The 15,651-nt window shown below is 42.6% G+C and overlaps 1 protein-coding gene across 11 annotated transcripts in view; it reads right to left on the bottom strand.

Annotated features, from left to right (window-relative positions):
* Window positions 1-994: 994 nt before the first annotated feature.
* The window catches only part of COBL (cordon-bleu WH2 repeat protein), a 194,520-nt gene continuing 179,863 nt past the window's right edge, over window positions 995-15,651 (bottom strand). For 8 of the 11 annotated variants that reach the window (XM_042471813.1, XM_042471816.1, XM_042471815.1 and 5 more), the window contains 2 exons: window positions 7,819-8,067; window positions 995-1,251 (listed from right to left, as the gene is read on the bottom strand). In XM_042471813.1, coding sequence (XP_042327747.1) covers window positions 1,234-1,251; window positions 7,819-8,067 — 267 coding nt within the window. In that variant the 3' untranslated portion in view covers window positions 995-1,233. Of the gene's footprint in view, window positions 1,252-7,818; window positions 8,068-12,457; window positions 13,084-15,651 lie in introns of those variants that run through there. The other 3 variants (XM_042471822.1, XM_042471823.1, XM_042471821.1) reach the window with 3 other exon arrangements.

Raw genomic sequence — 15,651 nt, 5'->3', positions numbered from 1 at the left:
GAGGCCTGGCCTGGAAGAAAAAGAGCCCTCCTCCAACCACCATCTTGAGGGGGAGAGAGGCCTGGCCTGGAGAAAAAAGAGCCCTCCTTCCAACACCATCTTGAGGGGAGAGGGCTGGCCTGGAAAAAAAAGAGCCCCCCTCCAACCACCATCTGAGGGGGAGAGAGCCTGGCCTGGAAGAAAAGAGCCCTCCTTCCGACCCCCATCTTGAGGGGGAGAGAGGCCTGGCCTGGAAGAAAACGAGCCCTCTTCCAACCACCATCTTGAGGGGGAGAGAGGCCTGGCCTGGAAGAAAAAGAGCCCTCCTCCAACCACCATCTTGAGGGGGAGAGAGCCTGGCCTGGAAGACAAAGAGCCCTCCTCCAACCACCATCTTGAGGGGGAGAGAGGCTTGCCATTATTGTATTACAATTTTACTGTACACCGCTATGATCATTGCGGAATAGCGGTCTATAAATAAAAATTATTATTATTATTATTTATTAAAAGGGCTCAAGCTTGACCCAGGCTTACATCCTTCCGAGGTTGCTAAAATGAATACCCAGATTGTTGGGGGCAATGAGCTTACACTTTGTAAACCACTTAGGGAGTGCTTAAGTGCACTAATAAGAGGTATAGAAATGTACTTGCTATTGTTAGAAGAAATCACCAAAATGATCCTTTCCCTTCTGAATTTCCAGTGATTGCTTGACTAAAATGTAAGGGATAATAAAACTTTTTTAGGCTATAAAAAGTAGTGAATCAGCATATGGCCATTTAAAGTCGTAATTATCTACCATAATTTTTCTTTCTTGCTATTTCAATGTTTATATATCTATAGTCTACACTTTGAGGTTTTAATTAAGTAAGATTCAACTAAATAGTTCAGAACAGCTGCTGCTTATGAACAAAGAAATGTTGTGTTTCCAATACAGAGCAAAAAGTGCTTGATTTCCCCCATAAATAAATTTAAATAATAATTCAGGACCAATAAAGTGTTTACAAGCTCATTATCTTTTCCGGAAAAATAGTTTTATTGGCACAGTTTTAAATATTTGGACGCAGGTAAATCCTACAAATCACAGAATCCATGTAGCAACTTGTGAACCATTTTTAACAAAAATATAGTTACTCACAAATGCAACTTATTTTTGGCCTCTACATCTTGGAGTTGTTTCCCCATGAATTTGTATTCCAGCCAATAATGATATTTATGGTATTGCATAAGAAATGTGTAGCTTGAGCATCTAGCATTCAAACAAGCAGAGGAACCTGAAATAATAATATATTAAGTGATTAGTGATCTCTTCAGACTTAAATCTTAATCCTAGTTTTCTAAGTCATCACATGTTCAAAAAATAAGACTGATTTTATATCCACAAACCTACATTAAAAAGTCAGCATGGGCCTCCTTTTGAAGCAAGGCTTAACATCCATTCAGTTTTACAAACATATATATCCCAGTGCAATTTGATTGCCTTTCTCTTTCCTTTGTTATAAGGTTGATCAGAAGTACTTTAATTGAATTGAGGCGACACAACTATGGCCTGGTACAGACCTCCCAAAAAGGGCAGTCTGCCGGCGCCTTGTTTTGTTGTGCAAGGAAGCTGCAGCGGACAAACCACACGGCTTCCTCGCGCAGCAAAAAGAACCTGCAAAAACGGGTTCTTTTTGGAGCACCATAATGACACCGCAGTGCGCCAATGACACACTAGCGATGTCATTATGGCGCTGTGATGTGCAGATGCTAAGCGTCCATCGCATCAAAATGGCGGCGCCCATCTGTACAGGGCGCCACCATTTTGACACCCTTGTCACATGTGAGGGGCGAGGGACGTCTGGAAGCGTCGCCCCTCGCACATGACGAGGGCGCCCTATCACGCCTATGAGAGGCTTTTAGGTCCTCTCTCCAACTTATCATAAGCAACACTTCTCACCCTTCCAGGGCTGCATCCACACTGCAGAAATAATCCAGTTTCACACCACAAAAGTGGTGGAATTGTAGTTTGTTGTATCATCAGAGCTCTCTGACAGAGAAGGTAAATATCTCTCAAAATTACTATTCCCAGAATTCAATAGTATTGAGCCATGGTAATTAAAAGTGGTGTCAAAGTGTATTAGTTATGCAGCGTGGATGTAGCCCATGCTCTACAGCCACAGCTGCTAATCCCTCTTTGTTTTGTTCCAAATGGATCCTTTCACCATCTGCCAATTGGTAAATGGTTTAAAATACTGAAATGAATCAATTTTCCAATAGGTGAGGATCTTGAAAAATAGAGAAGGGAAGAAATGTTCCCCTTTCCATATTTTGTTGCACTATTTTATGCCGACATCTGTGCTAAATCATGCCAATTGCAAAATACTAATCAGCAAACCCAACTCACAACTAACAGTTGGGGGGGGGGGCATGGTTGGCACCTTGTTGACAGTAAAATACTAGCCTCACTCTGGTTTGTGCTCGTTTAAAAAACTTTTATCAGTAATGTGGTTTGCATCATTCTGTTAAGATCTAAAATGGGAAAAATCCATCTTAGTTTGCAAATACACACAAAATTGCATTAAGATACTTGTAACTCCAGTAAAATTCTAGAACTTCATTAATATTTTAAAAATCAATCATTCACTAGCATAATTCTGAGACAACTTTACTGAACTCTTCAAATTCTTTTTGTACATATGCTGTTGAAAATCCGGTTTATAGGGATACATCCAGTTGATGCAAGAAGTCTAGTGCTGTCACCTCTCAGTCACAGCAAGTCTCACACCTAGTTTTCTCGGAATCTTGGAAATGTATTTTCCCCAAACTGGACATGCTTAGAGTCAAACCTGATATCTCATGCATGGACACTCTCTTTAAAAAAAATTATGTACAAGAGGCAAATGTACTGTAGAGCTTTAATGATCCACTTACAAACTAAGACTGTAGGCAAAGTCTATCGTTACTGCTTCCATTTCATACAATTGGAGGTAGTATTTGTATAGAGCTAACTATTGTTCATGTGGTGGAGACGGTAATGTGTCTTCAAGTTATTTTCAAGTTAGGGTTGCCTTAGGGTTATTTGGTAACCCTAAGGCAACAAAATTTTCTGGGGCTGACAGTGTGTGAGCCACCCAATGGGTTTCCATGGCCAAGCAGGAAATTGAATCCTGATCTCAAGAGTTGTAGTCCAACTCTCTCAGGGCTAACTGTATATCAATTCAGTTCTCTGTATTCAGGATACTGCATGCGACTGAGCTGTCATGCACAGTACAATGCAATACTTTAACCCATTGGTTCCACAAAGGGTTTTTTAATGGTCTCTCTGTGGGATAGGTAGTAATTCAAAGAGTTCTAAGAAATAGTCATTTATTTACTTATTTATTTATATGCCGCCTTTCGATCAGAGTGGGACCCAAAAAGGGTGGAAAACAGGACATCCAAAATCTTACCTCTATGATGTAATTTGTAATAATTGCTTTTATTCTGACTGGTATGAGAATATGCCTAATATTATTGTCACATGAGATTGTACACTTCCTGTTCCTCAGTTCTATTTTCTCTAGAGGTTTTCCATAGAGGCACAGGAAGTTAATGGCAAATCTTTCAAATCACTTAACACACTGCCTAGTCTGTTATCCCACAGCCAGTCCTAAAACTAATACTAATGAAACATCTGTCAGGGCCAGCCTGAAGGAAGGAGACTCCGCCCTCCATAACTGCCATCCGCTGGCCTGAGAGGGAATTCATCAGGCAGGTCCAGCTCCATCAGGGCGGTGGGAGAAGGGACTTGCGTTCCAGGGGAAGGAGAGATCGATGCATCATATCTATCCCTCCTTCCTGTCCCTATCCCAACCTTAGGAACCTGAGGGTCGCTCCAACCGTGCCACAAACCCTGTCGCTGCTCCTGTGCAACGCCAGATCAGTAAACAACAAGATCCACATCCTCCACGATATGTTGGAGGATCAAAAGTGCGATCTGGCTTGCATTACCGAGACCTGGCTTGGGCCTGAAGGAGATGCAGTGTGGGCTCAGGCCCTGCCTGCCGGGTTTTCGGTGAAGGACCAGCGCAGGTTAGGTGGGCGGGGGGGGGAGTGTGGCCTTGATACATAGGAACACCGTGTACCTCACCAGGAACCACATCCGACAGACCTCCTATATCGAGTGTATTTACCTGACCCTAAAGGCTAGGGACAGTCTAGGGATTCTGTTAGTGTATCGGCCACCCCGTGCATTAGCGGACTCCCTTAACGAGCTGACACAGCTGGTCGCTGAACTGATGTTGGAGACGCCCAGGCTTCTTGTCAGCTATATTCCATCCGGTGCGGCTCGGGAATTCATGGAGACCATGGTGGCCATGGGCCTGTCCCAGCTGATACAGGGTCCTACGCATTGTGCGGGTAACACTCTCGATTTGGTCTTCTGTTCGGATGCGGAAAATCCGTGGGCGGAAATAATTAATATTTCCCCCCTGTCATGGACGGATCATTTCCTGGTGGAGGCTAAAATCAAGGTCTCTACCCAGATCCCCCCCGGGGGTGGTGGACCTGTTAGGATGGTCCACCCTCGAAGGCTGATGGAACCCAAAAGGTTCCAGGAAGCCTTAGAGGGGCTCATGGTTGGTAGCGACGACGATTCTGTTGATGCCCTTACCGGTATCTGGAATACCGGTCTGTCTAGGGCTATACACAGCATCGCTCCTAAGCGCCCTCTCAGGCCTGCTTCCAAACGTAAGCCCTGGTATACGGAAGATCTCCGGGCCAGGAAGCGGGAACTGCGACAGCTAGAGTACCGTTGGCGGAAACACCTTTGCTTAGACAACAAGGCTCTCCTAGCCCAATTGTTAAAGGACTACGGAGAGGCAATACGAGCAGCAAAGAACTCGTTCTATGGTGCTCGTATTGCGTCCGCAGAGTCACGTCCAGCAGAGTTGTTCAGGGTGGTCAGGGAGCTAACTCAGCTCCCTCCCGCCCTGAACCAGATCCTTGAACCTTCTAAGGCCTGCTGCGACCAATTTAATGACTTTTTTGCGGATAAAACCTCTCGTATAAGCGAAGGTCTTAATGCTGACATTCGAGCAGAACCTAGAGTAGAGGTATCCAGAGCCTCCGTGGACTCTATTAAACTGGATCAGTTTGAGTCGGTGAGTACTGAGGACGTGGACAAGATCATCGGATGTGTTCGGAAAACAACCTGCTCTCTCGATCCCTGTCCCTCGTGGCTAGCGGCCCAGGAGGGGCCGGCGGCAACATTATTGTTGCGCCGGATTATTAACACTTCTTTGAGGGAAGGGCAACTTCCATCGGAATTAAAATTGGCCATTGTAAAACCGATATTAAAAAAGCCCTCCCTCGACCCCCTGGTACATAATAATTATCGGCCAGTTTCGCTGCTGCCATTCTTGGGTAAGGTGATCGAGAGGGCGGTTGCGATCCAGCTTCAGACGGTCTTGGAGGAAACTGATTATCTAGACCCATTTCAAACTGGCTTCCGGGCGGGTTACGGGGTTGAGACGGCCATGGTCGCCTTGGTCGATGATCTCCATCTGGGCATCGACAGGGGAAGCGTGTCCCTGTTGGTGCTCTTGGACATCTCAGCGGCTTTCGATACCATAGACCATGGTATCCTTCTGGGGCGCCTGGCAGAGGTGGGAATCGGGGGCACTGCGCTCCAGTGGTTCCGGTCCTACCTCTCTGGGAGGTCCCAGATGGTGCAGCTGGGAGACGTGTGCTCCGATGAGCGGGCCCTTAAAACTGGGGTCCCTCAAGGAGCCATTCTGTCTCCCATGCTATTCAACATTTACATGAAACCGCTGGGAGAGATCATCCGGAGACATGGGGCGCGGGGTTATCAGTACGCTGATGATACCCAAATCATTTTCTCTATGTCTCCGACTGATGCAGTGACCGGGGATGGGGTCTCTCCTCTCGTGGCCTGTCTAGAGTCAGTAATGGCCTGGATGAGGGAAAACCGACTCAAGCTGAATCCAGAGAAAACGGAGGTACTAGTGATAGGTTCCCCTGGTCCAGGAATGGCGGTGGTTCCACCTGTCCTGAACGGGGTCACGCTCCCTGTGAAGGACTCCATGCGCAGTCTGGGGGTGCTTCTTGACTCGTCGCTTCACCTGATTGCTCAGGTGAATGCGACGGTCAAGAGCACCTGTTATCAGCTCCGGCTTATTCGCCAGCTGCGCCCATACCTGGCCTAGAGGGACCTAGAAACTGTTGTACATGCTCTGGTAACCTTGAGATTGGATTTCTGCAATGTACTCTACATGGGGCAACCCTTATACCAAACTCGGAAGCTGCAAATGGTGCAGAATATGGCAGCCCGGCTGGTCACTGGTGTTTCCAGGACCAGCCATATAACACCAGTATTGAAAGATCTCCATTGGCTGCCCATCCGCTTCCGGGCTCAATATAAGGCGTTGGTGATTACCTATAAAGCCCTAAATGGCTTAGGCCCAGGATACCTAAAGGACCGCCTCTCCCCGTACATTCCGCCTCGCACCCTCAGAACGTCTGGGCAGCAACTACTGAAGGTGCCTGGTGCTAGATTATCCTCCACCACACGGAGGACATTTTCCATCACTGCCCCAGCCCTTTGGAATACGCTGCCCACTGAGCTCCACTCGACTACCACCCTGGCCCAATTCAGGAAGGACCTGAAAACCTTCCTGTTCCAACAGGCATTCCCCAACTAAAAATCCTGTGGGCCTCCCTCCTCTTTCGTGGCTAAGAGGTTGGGCTAATGGGGCATTTTAGCCTGTTTTTATTGTATTTGGTTTGTTTTATGTATATGTATTTATTCTGTTTTAATTGTTGATTGGAAGCCGCCCTGATCTTGGGAAGGAGCGGGGTACAAATAAAAACTTTATTATTATTATTATTATTATTATTATTATTATTGCCTGAAGGAAAGAGACTCCACCCTCCATAACTGCCACCCGCCGGCCTGAGAGGGAGTTGATCAGGCCGGTCCAGCTCCATCAGGACTAGCCTGGAAGAAGGAAGAGCCCTCCCTCCAATCCATCTGTCTTGGTCCAGGCCTCAGAGGGAGAGAAGAACCACTGGACCTCATCCCCTTTCCCTCCATCATTCCCTTTTCCTTTTGTTTCGTGTCTTTTAGATTGTAAGTCTGAGGGCAGGGAACTGTCTGATTAAAAATATTAATTGTAAGCCACCCTGAGAGCCATTAGGACTGAAGGGCGGGATATAAATACCTAAATAAATAAATATCTGTCAGGACCATGTTGTAAACAGGTCTGAGAAAATGACATGGATGTGGCCACTAGGTGGAGCTGTAGCGGATATTATTACAGTTCCAGTGGTAGTTACATGAGTCTGCATTTTAAAACAATGCATCCTGGGAAAGCTGATGCAAGTGTCACTTCTTCTTCTGAGAGAGAATGTCAGTTATACAATTGGTGTTACTGTAACTGCCTCAGAGGTTGTTATGGTTGGTTGGTTGGTAAAGTAACTTATTTGAGAGTATTCAAGACGGATGTCTTATACTATGTAACAAAAATTAAAGAACCCTCATTTGAGAGAAACCTTGCTGTACTGAGATTCATTCCTGTGTGTGAGAGGAAGTTTGTTATGCAACTAGGATTCTTCACAGACCTTCTTCTAGGCGTCTTGTCCGCGTAAATAAACTCTGCTTGTGTTCGCTTCGACAAGGGTTATGAACCCAGCATGCACCTTGATGCATTGCATGCATTGCTATTGGGCAATTTATAAATTCTTTTCTTACTGCTCCTTGTGTCCCCAGATCCTACCTCCCTGTCATGAACATGACAACTAGTTCCAAACCAAATGCATTCTGAAGTTTACAGCATCCTTCCCACAAAGATGGTGCTTACCTTTCTTAAATGTGCTGCCCCAGCGCCTGAACGTATTGCTTCCATTAAGGCTTGCCTTGGATTCTCTGTGTTTTTTGTTATTTTATTTGTAAAGGACCTGGGAATTTTCTTTGTCAACTGGGAAGGAGGTTGTGGTGGAGGAAGTAGCAATTGATCACACTGTTGCTCTGTTCTAGTGGTGTTTTTGTTTTGCAATGCTATTTCTGCATTTTTGAAATGCTGCAACTCCTCTGAAGCAAATGAGCAGATCTATCAAAGAAAAAAAATGGAAGCATAGAGAGAAGGTTCTATCAGTAATAAACATAAAGTAACAATTATTAATTGATTCTAGATGCATATTTTTAATCTCTACCCTGGAATAATTTCAGCTTGCTTCTCTAAAAGGTTTTCTATATGGCCTAAACATAGTTTCTTGCTTTTTCAGATCAAAAAATTATGACCAGAGCAAATAATCTGTCCTCAAAGCAACCTAAGAAACGCAACCTTTATTTATTGGAACTCTGGCAGCCCAGAATTGCTTTTGACACAGAGGGTCAACGTATTAAGTTGAAAATTATCATTTGTGTTTCGAATTAAGATTATGAATTAGGTAACCAAAGAATATACCCACCACAGGAAGAAGCTTAATCTTAGTTATAAGAAATGGGTCAGAAAATGCTTTCAGATATAACATTCTTCCAATACAGTCCGCTCTCGCTTTACACGGGGGATCCGTGCTGGACCCCTTGCCCATGTAAACCAAAAAGCATATATTGGATAGAATGGGGCTTGGGCTTGACACACTGTTGTGCGCACGTGCCATTGCTTTTAATGGTGGGTGGCTTCAACGTAAGTTTTTAGATGTTTTTATCTTATAAGCTTCCTTGGGTCCATTTCTGGGGAAAAGGTGGCATAGAAATTAAGTAAGTAAGTAAGTAAATATAGTGAGCCTTGGCCATATGCAGGCTCATTATAAATTTAAAACAATCAAAATCCTCTATTTAAAAGAATTCACATTAAACATACCAAGTTAAAAACATCACTAAAATGCATACCCCATGTAAACCACTTCTCTTGATAACACATAAAAAAGCTTGCTTGAATAAATATCATATCACCTCTTAACCTTCTCTTCTCCAGGCTAAACATCCCCAGCTCCCTAAGCCGTTCCTCATAGGGCATGGTTTCCAGACCCTTCACCATTTTAGTCACCCTCCTTTGGACACGCTCCAGTCTCTCAACATCCTTTTTAAATTGTGGTGCCCAGAGCTATTCTGCTCTGGTCAGGCCCCACCTGGAATATTGTGTCCAGTTCTAGGCACTACAATTTAAAAAGGATGTTGAGAGCCTGGAGCATGTCCAATGGAAGGTGACTAAAATGGTGAAGGGTCTGGAAACCATGCCCTATGAGGAATGACTTAGGGAGCTGGGGATGTTTAGCCTGGAGAAGAGAAGGTTAAGAGGTTATATGATAGCCCTATTTAAATACTTGAAGGGATGTCACATTGAGGAGGGAGCTGGCATGTTTTCTGCTACTCCAAAGACTAGGACCCGGAGCCATGGATGCAAGCTACAGGAAAAGAGATTCCACCTCAACATTAGGAGGAACTTCCTGACAGTAAGGGCTGTTCAACAGTGGAACACACTCCCTTGGAGTGTAGTGGAGTCTGATTCTATGATTCTATGAAAAGTGTTTTTGCTTTCCAGCGAAAAGCAAGCAGGGAGGGGGCCTAGCTTCCCATGGAAGGGAGTTCCACAGGATGTGACAGAATAGTGAAAGGGGTGAGGAAACACAACCTCCAAATGGTCTACAAACTGATCAAGAAAATCCAGCAAATACTGTGCTCGGCAAAGAACAAGAGATACCCTTTCACAGCCGTAGCAGTTTACTGCATACCATGCAGCTGCAGACAAATCTACATAGGGACCACCAAATGCAGTGTTTAAACACAAATCCAGAAACACGAGAAACACTGCAGACTGGGTCAGCCAGAAAAATCAGCAGTAGCAAAACACATTATAAACCATCCTGGGCATAAAATGCTGTTTGAAAACACTGAAATTCTGGACCATGCCAACAACTATCAGGTCAGAAAGCACAGAGAAGCCATTCAACTCCATAAACAGCCTAGACAACTTCAACAGGAAAGAAGAAACCCTTGGAGTAAACAAAGGTTGGCTACCAGTCCTGAAAAACACCAAAATCAAGACCCAACCCATGCAAATGAAAACTACCCAGGGTGAGGGGGATTTTCCCAGCAGACAATGGGTCATTAATTAAATAGACACCCTGAGGCCTTGTTATTCAACACCAGAACAATTCACATATCAACATGTAACTCACTTCTCATCAACCAACAGTATGTATGTATACACACACACACACACACACACACACACACACACACACCTGTCTTCCATGCCAGCATTCTCTGAAAATATCAGCCACAGATGCTGGCGAAACATCAGGAAGAAACTCTTCTAGAACATGGCCACATAGCCCGAAAAACCCACAAAAACTATCACAAGCTTGTGGTTTGTGAGTGAGTGGCTGCTGTACTGGCATTTAACCACTGTGCCACCAGCGCTAATATATTAGCTTTCATGTGTCTGCATTCCATTTTCAAGATACTGAGACAAACTAATTAACAAAATTAAATATTCATATTTTATTAATAAATAAATCAAGACAGAAGGGAGTCTTACAAGCTGTAAGAGAGTGCAAAAGAAGCCCAAAACTTTGCAAAATCAACATCAGATTGATTCCTTTTTTTTTTCCATATAGTTTTTATTTGGTTTTACATAATTAACATGTTTGATTACAATTTCGTATAACACAATCATTATTAATACATATTATTCTCAACTTATAAATTTACAAATTTAACCAAAAAAATAGAATGCCTTTTACGCATCACGTTTCCTAAAGCCCATGTACCATCCAGCGCAACAAATTTTATAAATACTGGTGGGGCCCATAAATTATTGCCCATATTCCATCCAATATTTAATTACTGGGATCCATTCTATTTCTCTTTTTTCCTTTACTTCATTCTTGAGTAATGCGGTCAGAATATCCATGTCTTTATATTCTATTACTTTTTTCAGCCACTCCTCTGTACTTGGGATATAGTCCAATTTCCAGCTTTTTGCCAATAAGATTCTTGCTGCAGTAACCAAGTACAATATAATTCTCCATAGACGTCTTTCCACTTTTTCCCCCAGAAATGAAGTCATATTTAATAAATACAGTTCAGGAGTTATCGGGAATTGTATCACGAAGATTTCTTGAATGCAATTATGAATTTTGGACCAGAATTTTTTAATTTTTGGGCATGTCCACCACATGTGGTAGTAGGAGCCTTTTTCCTTATGACATTTCCAGCAACTGTTATCTTTTAATTTGTAATATCTAGCTATCCTACATGGTGTATAATACCATCTATTCACTGTTTTGATATGATTTTCAATAAGATCTTGAGATGCTGTGAATTTACGAGATTTTCCCCATGTATTTTCCCAATTCTCAAAATCAACATCAGATTGATTCCAGTGTTCACCTGAACCTCAAGATCCATATAGTCATCCATCCTTGTCTTCAACTCACATGGAAATAACTGTACTATCAGTGAAGTTGACATGGCATGTAAAGTGGCACAAGTGACAGCATATAGTTCTCAGTGATAAAAGATTTCTTATGCTTTAACAAAACATTACTAAAGCAAGGGTACAGCAAACATTGGTACTTCCTAAGAAAGTCTGTTACGATATCAAATACCTATACACAGACTTCTGCTTCTTCTCATATTTAACCTTTTTCAGAACTACCTGTCATATCAGGAGGATGTGACTGGTGGTTCCTACCTTACAAAAGGTTATTTAGCAAATTTAGGTTTATCTCTCTGCAACTAGTTACATAGTCCTTCACAACACAAAATACTAGGTGAGAAAAGATCAAGAAGTGTACTTCTGTAAAGTACTATAAAAAGAGGGGTTTCCAATGACACACAGAAGTGTCTCAAACATTTTTGACATGACAACAAATAAATGTTTATTATATAATACTAAACTAGTAATTAGCATAATAGCACATATCTTCACAATAGCATATATTCTCTGACGGACAGGATCACATAGAAGATAAGAATATTCCAGTGGCATCAATAGAGGGGTGCGGGCCACCTCAAGTGATACAGTAAAGGTGGGGTGACACCACTGCTCCTCAAGCATCTGCTTTTTGGAAGAAATGGGTTGTGCTATTTATCTTTGTACTTTAAAATTCTGAAGAGATGGCATGAGTCTGCTGATGCTCACTGCAGACAGGAAGGAAAGGCCACGGGGTATTTCATTTTAATTTTTTAAAAAATTAAAAATGTATTTAAAAACAACTTTTTATGTTAATCACATGAAACTATGTACAGTTCGCCCTTGTTTTATCGCCCCCCCCCCCCGGCGTAAAACAAAAAATGTGTCTGCTCGCGGTTTCCTTGGTATGAAGTGGATTCTCCTTCCTTGGCGGTCTTTAAACAGAGGCTGGATGGCTGTCTGTTTGGGATGCTTTGATTGTGATTTCCTGTATGGCAGGGGGTTGGACTGGATGGCCCTTGTGGTCTCTTCCAACTATATGATTCTATGCCCTCTATTCTTTCATCCAAATCATTGATAAAGATATTGAATAGCACTAGGCCCAAGATAGAACCATTTTGCACCCCACTGGTCACTTCTCCCCAAGGTGAAGAGGAGCCATTCTTAGGCACCCTTTGGTTCAGCCAGTCAGCAATTACAGATCAGCCTATCAGTTGCATTGTCTAGTCCATATTTTACTAGCTTCTTTTCAAGAATCTCATTGGGGACTTTGTCAAAGGCATTACTGATCAAAATATGCTATATCTACAACATTCCTTTCATCTACCAAGCTGGAAATTTTTATCAAAAAAGGAGGTAAGATTATTTTGGCATGAATTGTTTTTGAAAAACTCATGTTGACTTTTGTGATTATGGCATTCCCTTCTGAATGTTCACAGACTCTCTGTTTAACAATAAACTCTAGAATCTTTCCTAGTAATGATGTCAGACTAAAGATGGTGATGGCATTTGCCCTCATCTGCTGAGACTTCTCCTGTTCTCCAAAGTTCTCAAATAGTATTGCCAATAGCTCTGAGATTACATTTGCCAGCTCTTTTAATATCATTGGATGTAGTTCATCTGGTCCCGGAGACTTGAATTCACTTAGATGAGCCAGGTATTCCTGTACTACCTCTTTACATATTCTGTGATGCATTTTCCCTGAGAAGACAGAGGCAAAGAAGGGGTTAGGTGGTTCTGCCTTTTCTCTGTCCCCCGTTAGCATTTTGCCAACTTCTCCACACAGTGGGCCTACTATTTCCTTCTTTTTCATTTTTCTAAGGATATACTCCCTACAAAAGCCCTTTTTATTGTTCTTAACCTCTCTAGCAAGCCTGAGCTCATTATACACTTTAACCTTTCTGACTTTACCCCTACATGTGTTAGCTATTTGTTTGAATTCCTCTTTGGTGATTTCCCTTTTTATATATATATTTTATACATTTTCCGTTTAAAACCTAGCTCAGTTGAAAGTTCTTTAGTCATCCACTCTTGTTTATGCAGACATCTTCCATTTTTCCTCCTCATTGGAACAGTTTGAAATTGTGCCTTTAGTATCTCCCTTTTGAAAAATGCCCATCCATTCTGAACTCCCTTTTCTTTTAGTATTTCTGACCACTGGATCACCCCAAGTATTTTCTGAAGTCTCTTTCCTAAAGTCTAGAATGCATGTAGTAGATTCCAACAATAACATCCCTAGTTTTTTGTGGGGTTTTCGGGCTATGTGGCCATGTTCTAGCAGAGTTTCTTTCTGACGTTTCACCAGCATCTGTGGCTGGCATCTTCAGAGAATGCTTTGCCTTGAAAAACTGGGTGTATATATACTGTGTGAGCCTGGGAATACAGGAGTGATTTGCATGTGTATTGTTCTGTGTTGATGGCTGGCCTCAGCCTGGGAGGCTAATGCAAATGAGGATTAATGTCTGCTAATTGGTGATCAATTATCTGCTGGGAAAGTCCCTATGAACAGAGAGATGGAGTAGCAATGGGAAGCCCTCTAAGCCCGGTGATAGCAAACTTTTACATGGAACACTTTGAAAAGCAAGCCCTGGAAACAGCACTGAAAAAGCCCACAACTTGGTTCCGATACGTGGATGACACTTTCACCATCTGGAGCTATGGAGCAGAAGACCTGGCTGTATTCCTGAACCATCTGAATAACATCCACCCCAACATCCAATTCACTATGGAAAAAGAAAAGGAAGGAACACTGCCATTTTTGGATGTCCTTGTCATCCGCAAACCGAACCTGTGTTTGGGTCACACAGTCTACCGAAAACCCACACATACAGACCGATACCTGCACAAGAACTCCAACCATCACCCAGGACAAAAAAGAAGCACAATCAAAACACTGGTAGACCGAGCAAAACGCATCTGTGAACCCCACTTCTTGGAAGATGAACTGAAGCATTTGGACCAGGCTCTACAGCCATCAACACAGAACAATACACATGCAAATCACTCCTGCATTCCCAGGCTCACACAGTATATATACACCCAATTTTTCCAGGCAAAGCGTTCTCTGAAGATGCCAGCCACAGATGCTGGCGAAACGTCAGAAAGAAACTCTGCTAGAACATGGCCACATAGCCCAAAAAAACCCACAAAAAACTATGGATGCCGGCCATGAAAGCCTTCGCCTTTACAATAACATCCCTGTTGTTTCCCTCCCCTTTAATTTTTATCTAGATGCTACCCAACTGGCTTCCAGGATTTTGTCCTGGATCTCTTCACAGGTGTAAAAATCCATGACATATAATGCTATTCCTCCTCCTTTTCTGTTTGGTCTATTTCTCCTAAAAAGGTTATACCCCTCTATTACTACATTCCAATCATGAGACTCTTTCAATCAGGTTTCAGTAAGGCCTATTATATCAAATTTGCTTTGATGTGCTAGGATTTCAACTTCATCTTGTTCATTTCCCATGCTCCGTGCATTAGTGTAAGGCCATGTGTCCTCCCCTCTAGCTGCCTGTGTAAAGTTTTTTCCATCCCACTGCTGGGTCCTTGCACTGTTTACCATGTTCCCTCTAGAACAGTTTGACTATTGTCTCCAGCCCTTAATGTACTCCTGCCTTCCAAAATACTGTCTCCCTCCCCAACATAACTCAGTTTAATGGCCTCCTGATCAAAATTTTGAGACAATTGGCAAAAACGTTTCTGCCAACTGGGGTGACGTATAACCCATCCATTATCAGGAGTTTCCCCTCATGGAACTGCAGCCCATGATCTAAGAATCCAAATGATTCTTGGTGGTACCATTTTCAGAGCCAGTTGTTCATATCAGCTATTTTCCTCTCCCTTTTAGGACCATTCCCTTCAAATGGAAGAAGAGATGAGACAACCTGTGCATCCAGCTCTTTCAGCTTTCTACCAAGAGCCTCATAATCCTTTATGATATTTTGAAGACTGTGCCTTTCAGGGGTTTTTTCAAATATTTTCATTATATTCAACAAACAATGATCTATACAATTTCTCTATAACATGATTGTATCCATAGTTATATATTTAAATCAATTATATTGTCTTATTAATATATTAACCCTCCCCCTTCCAACATTAAGTGAATTTGTTTGGAATTTAACTGAGCCTATTTGTGTGTGTGTGTTTATTTATTCTTTCTTAATTCTGTTTGTTATGATTCCATTTTTCTGCATTATTATAATATTGTATCTGTGCATATCATAAATATTTATACATCCTCATATATATCTGTGTTAGTGTGTT

This window comes from Sceloporus undulatus, chromosome 6, assembly GCF_019175285.1.
Source record: "Sceloporus undulatus isolate JIND9_A2432 ecotype Alabama chromosome 6, SceUnd_v1.1, whole genome shotgun sequence".
Taxonomy (NCBI): domain Eukaryota; kingdom Metazoa; phylum Chordata; class Lepidosauria; order Squamata; family Phrynosomatidae; genus Sceloporus; species Sceloporus undulatus.
The sequence above is the reverse complement of the archived record's forward strand: the minus strand, read 5'-3'. Positions and strand labels throughout refer to the sequence as shown.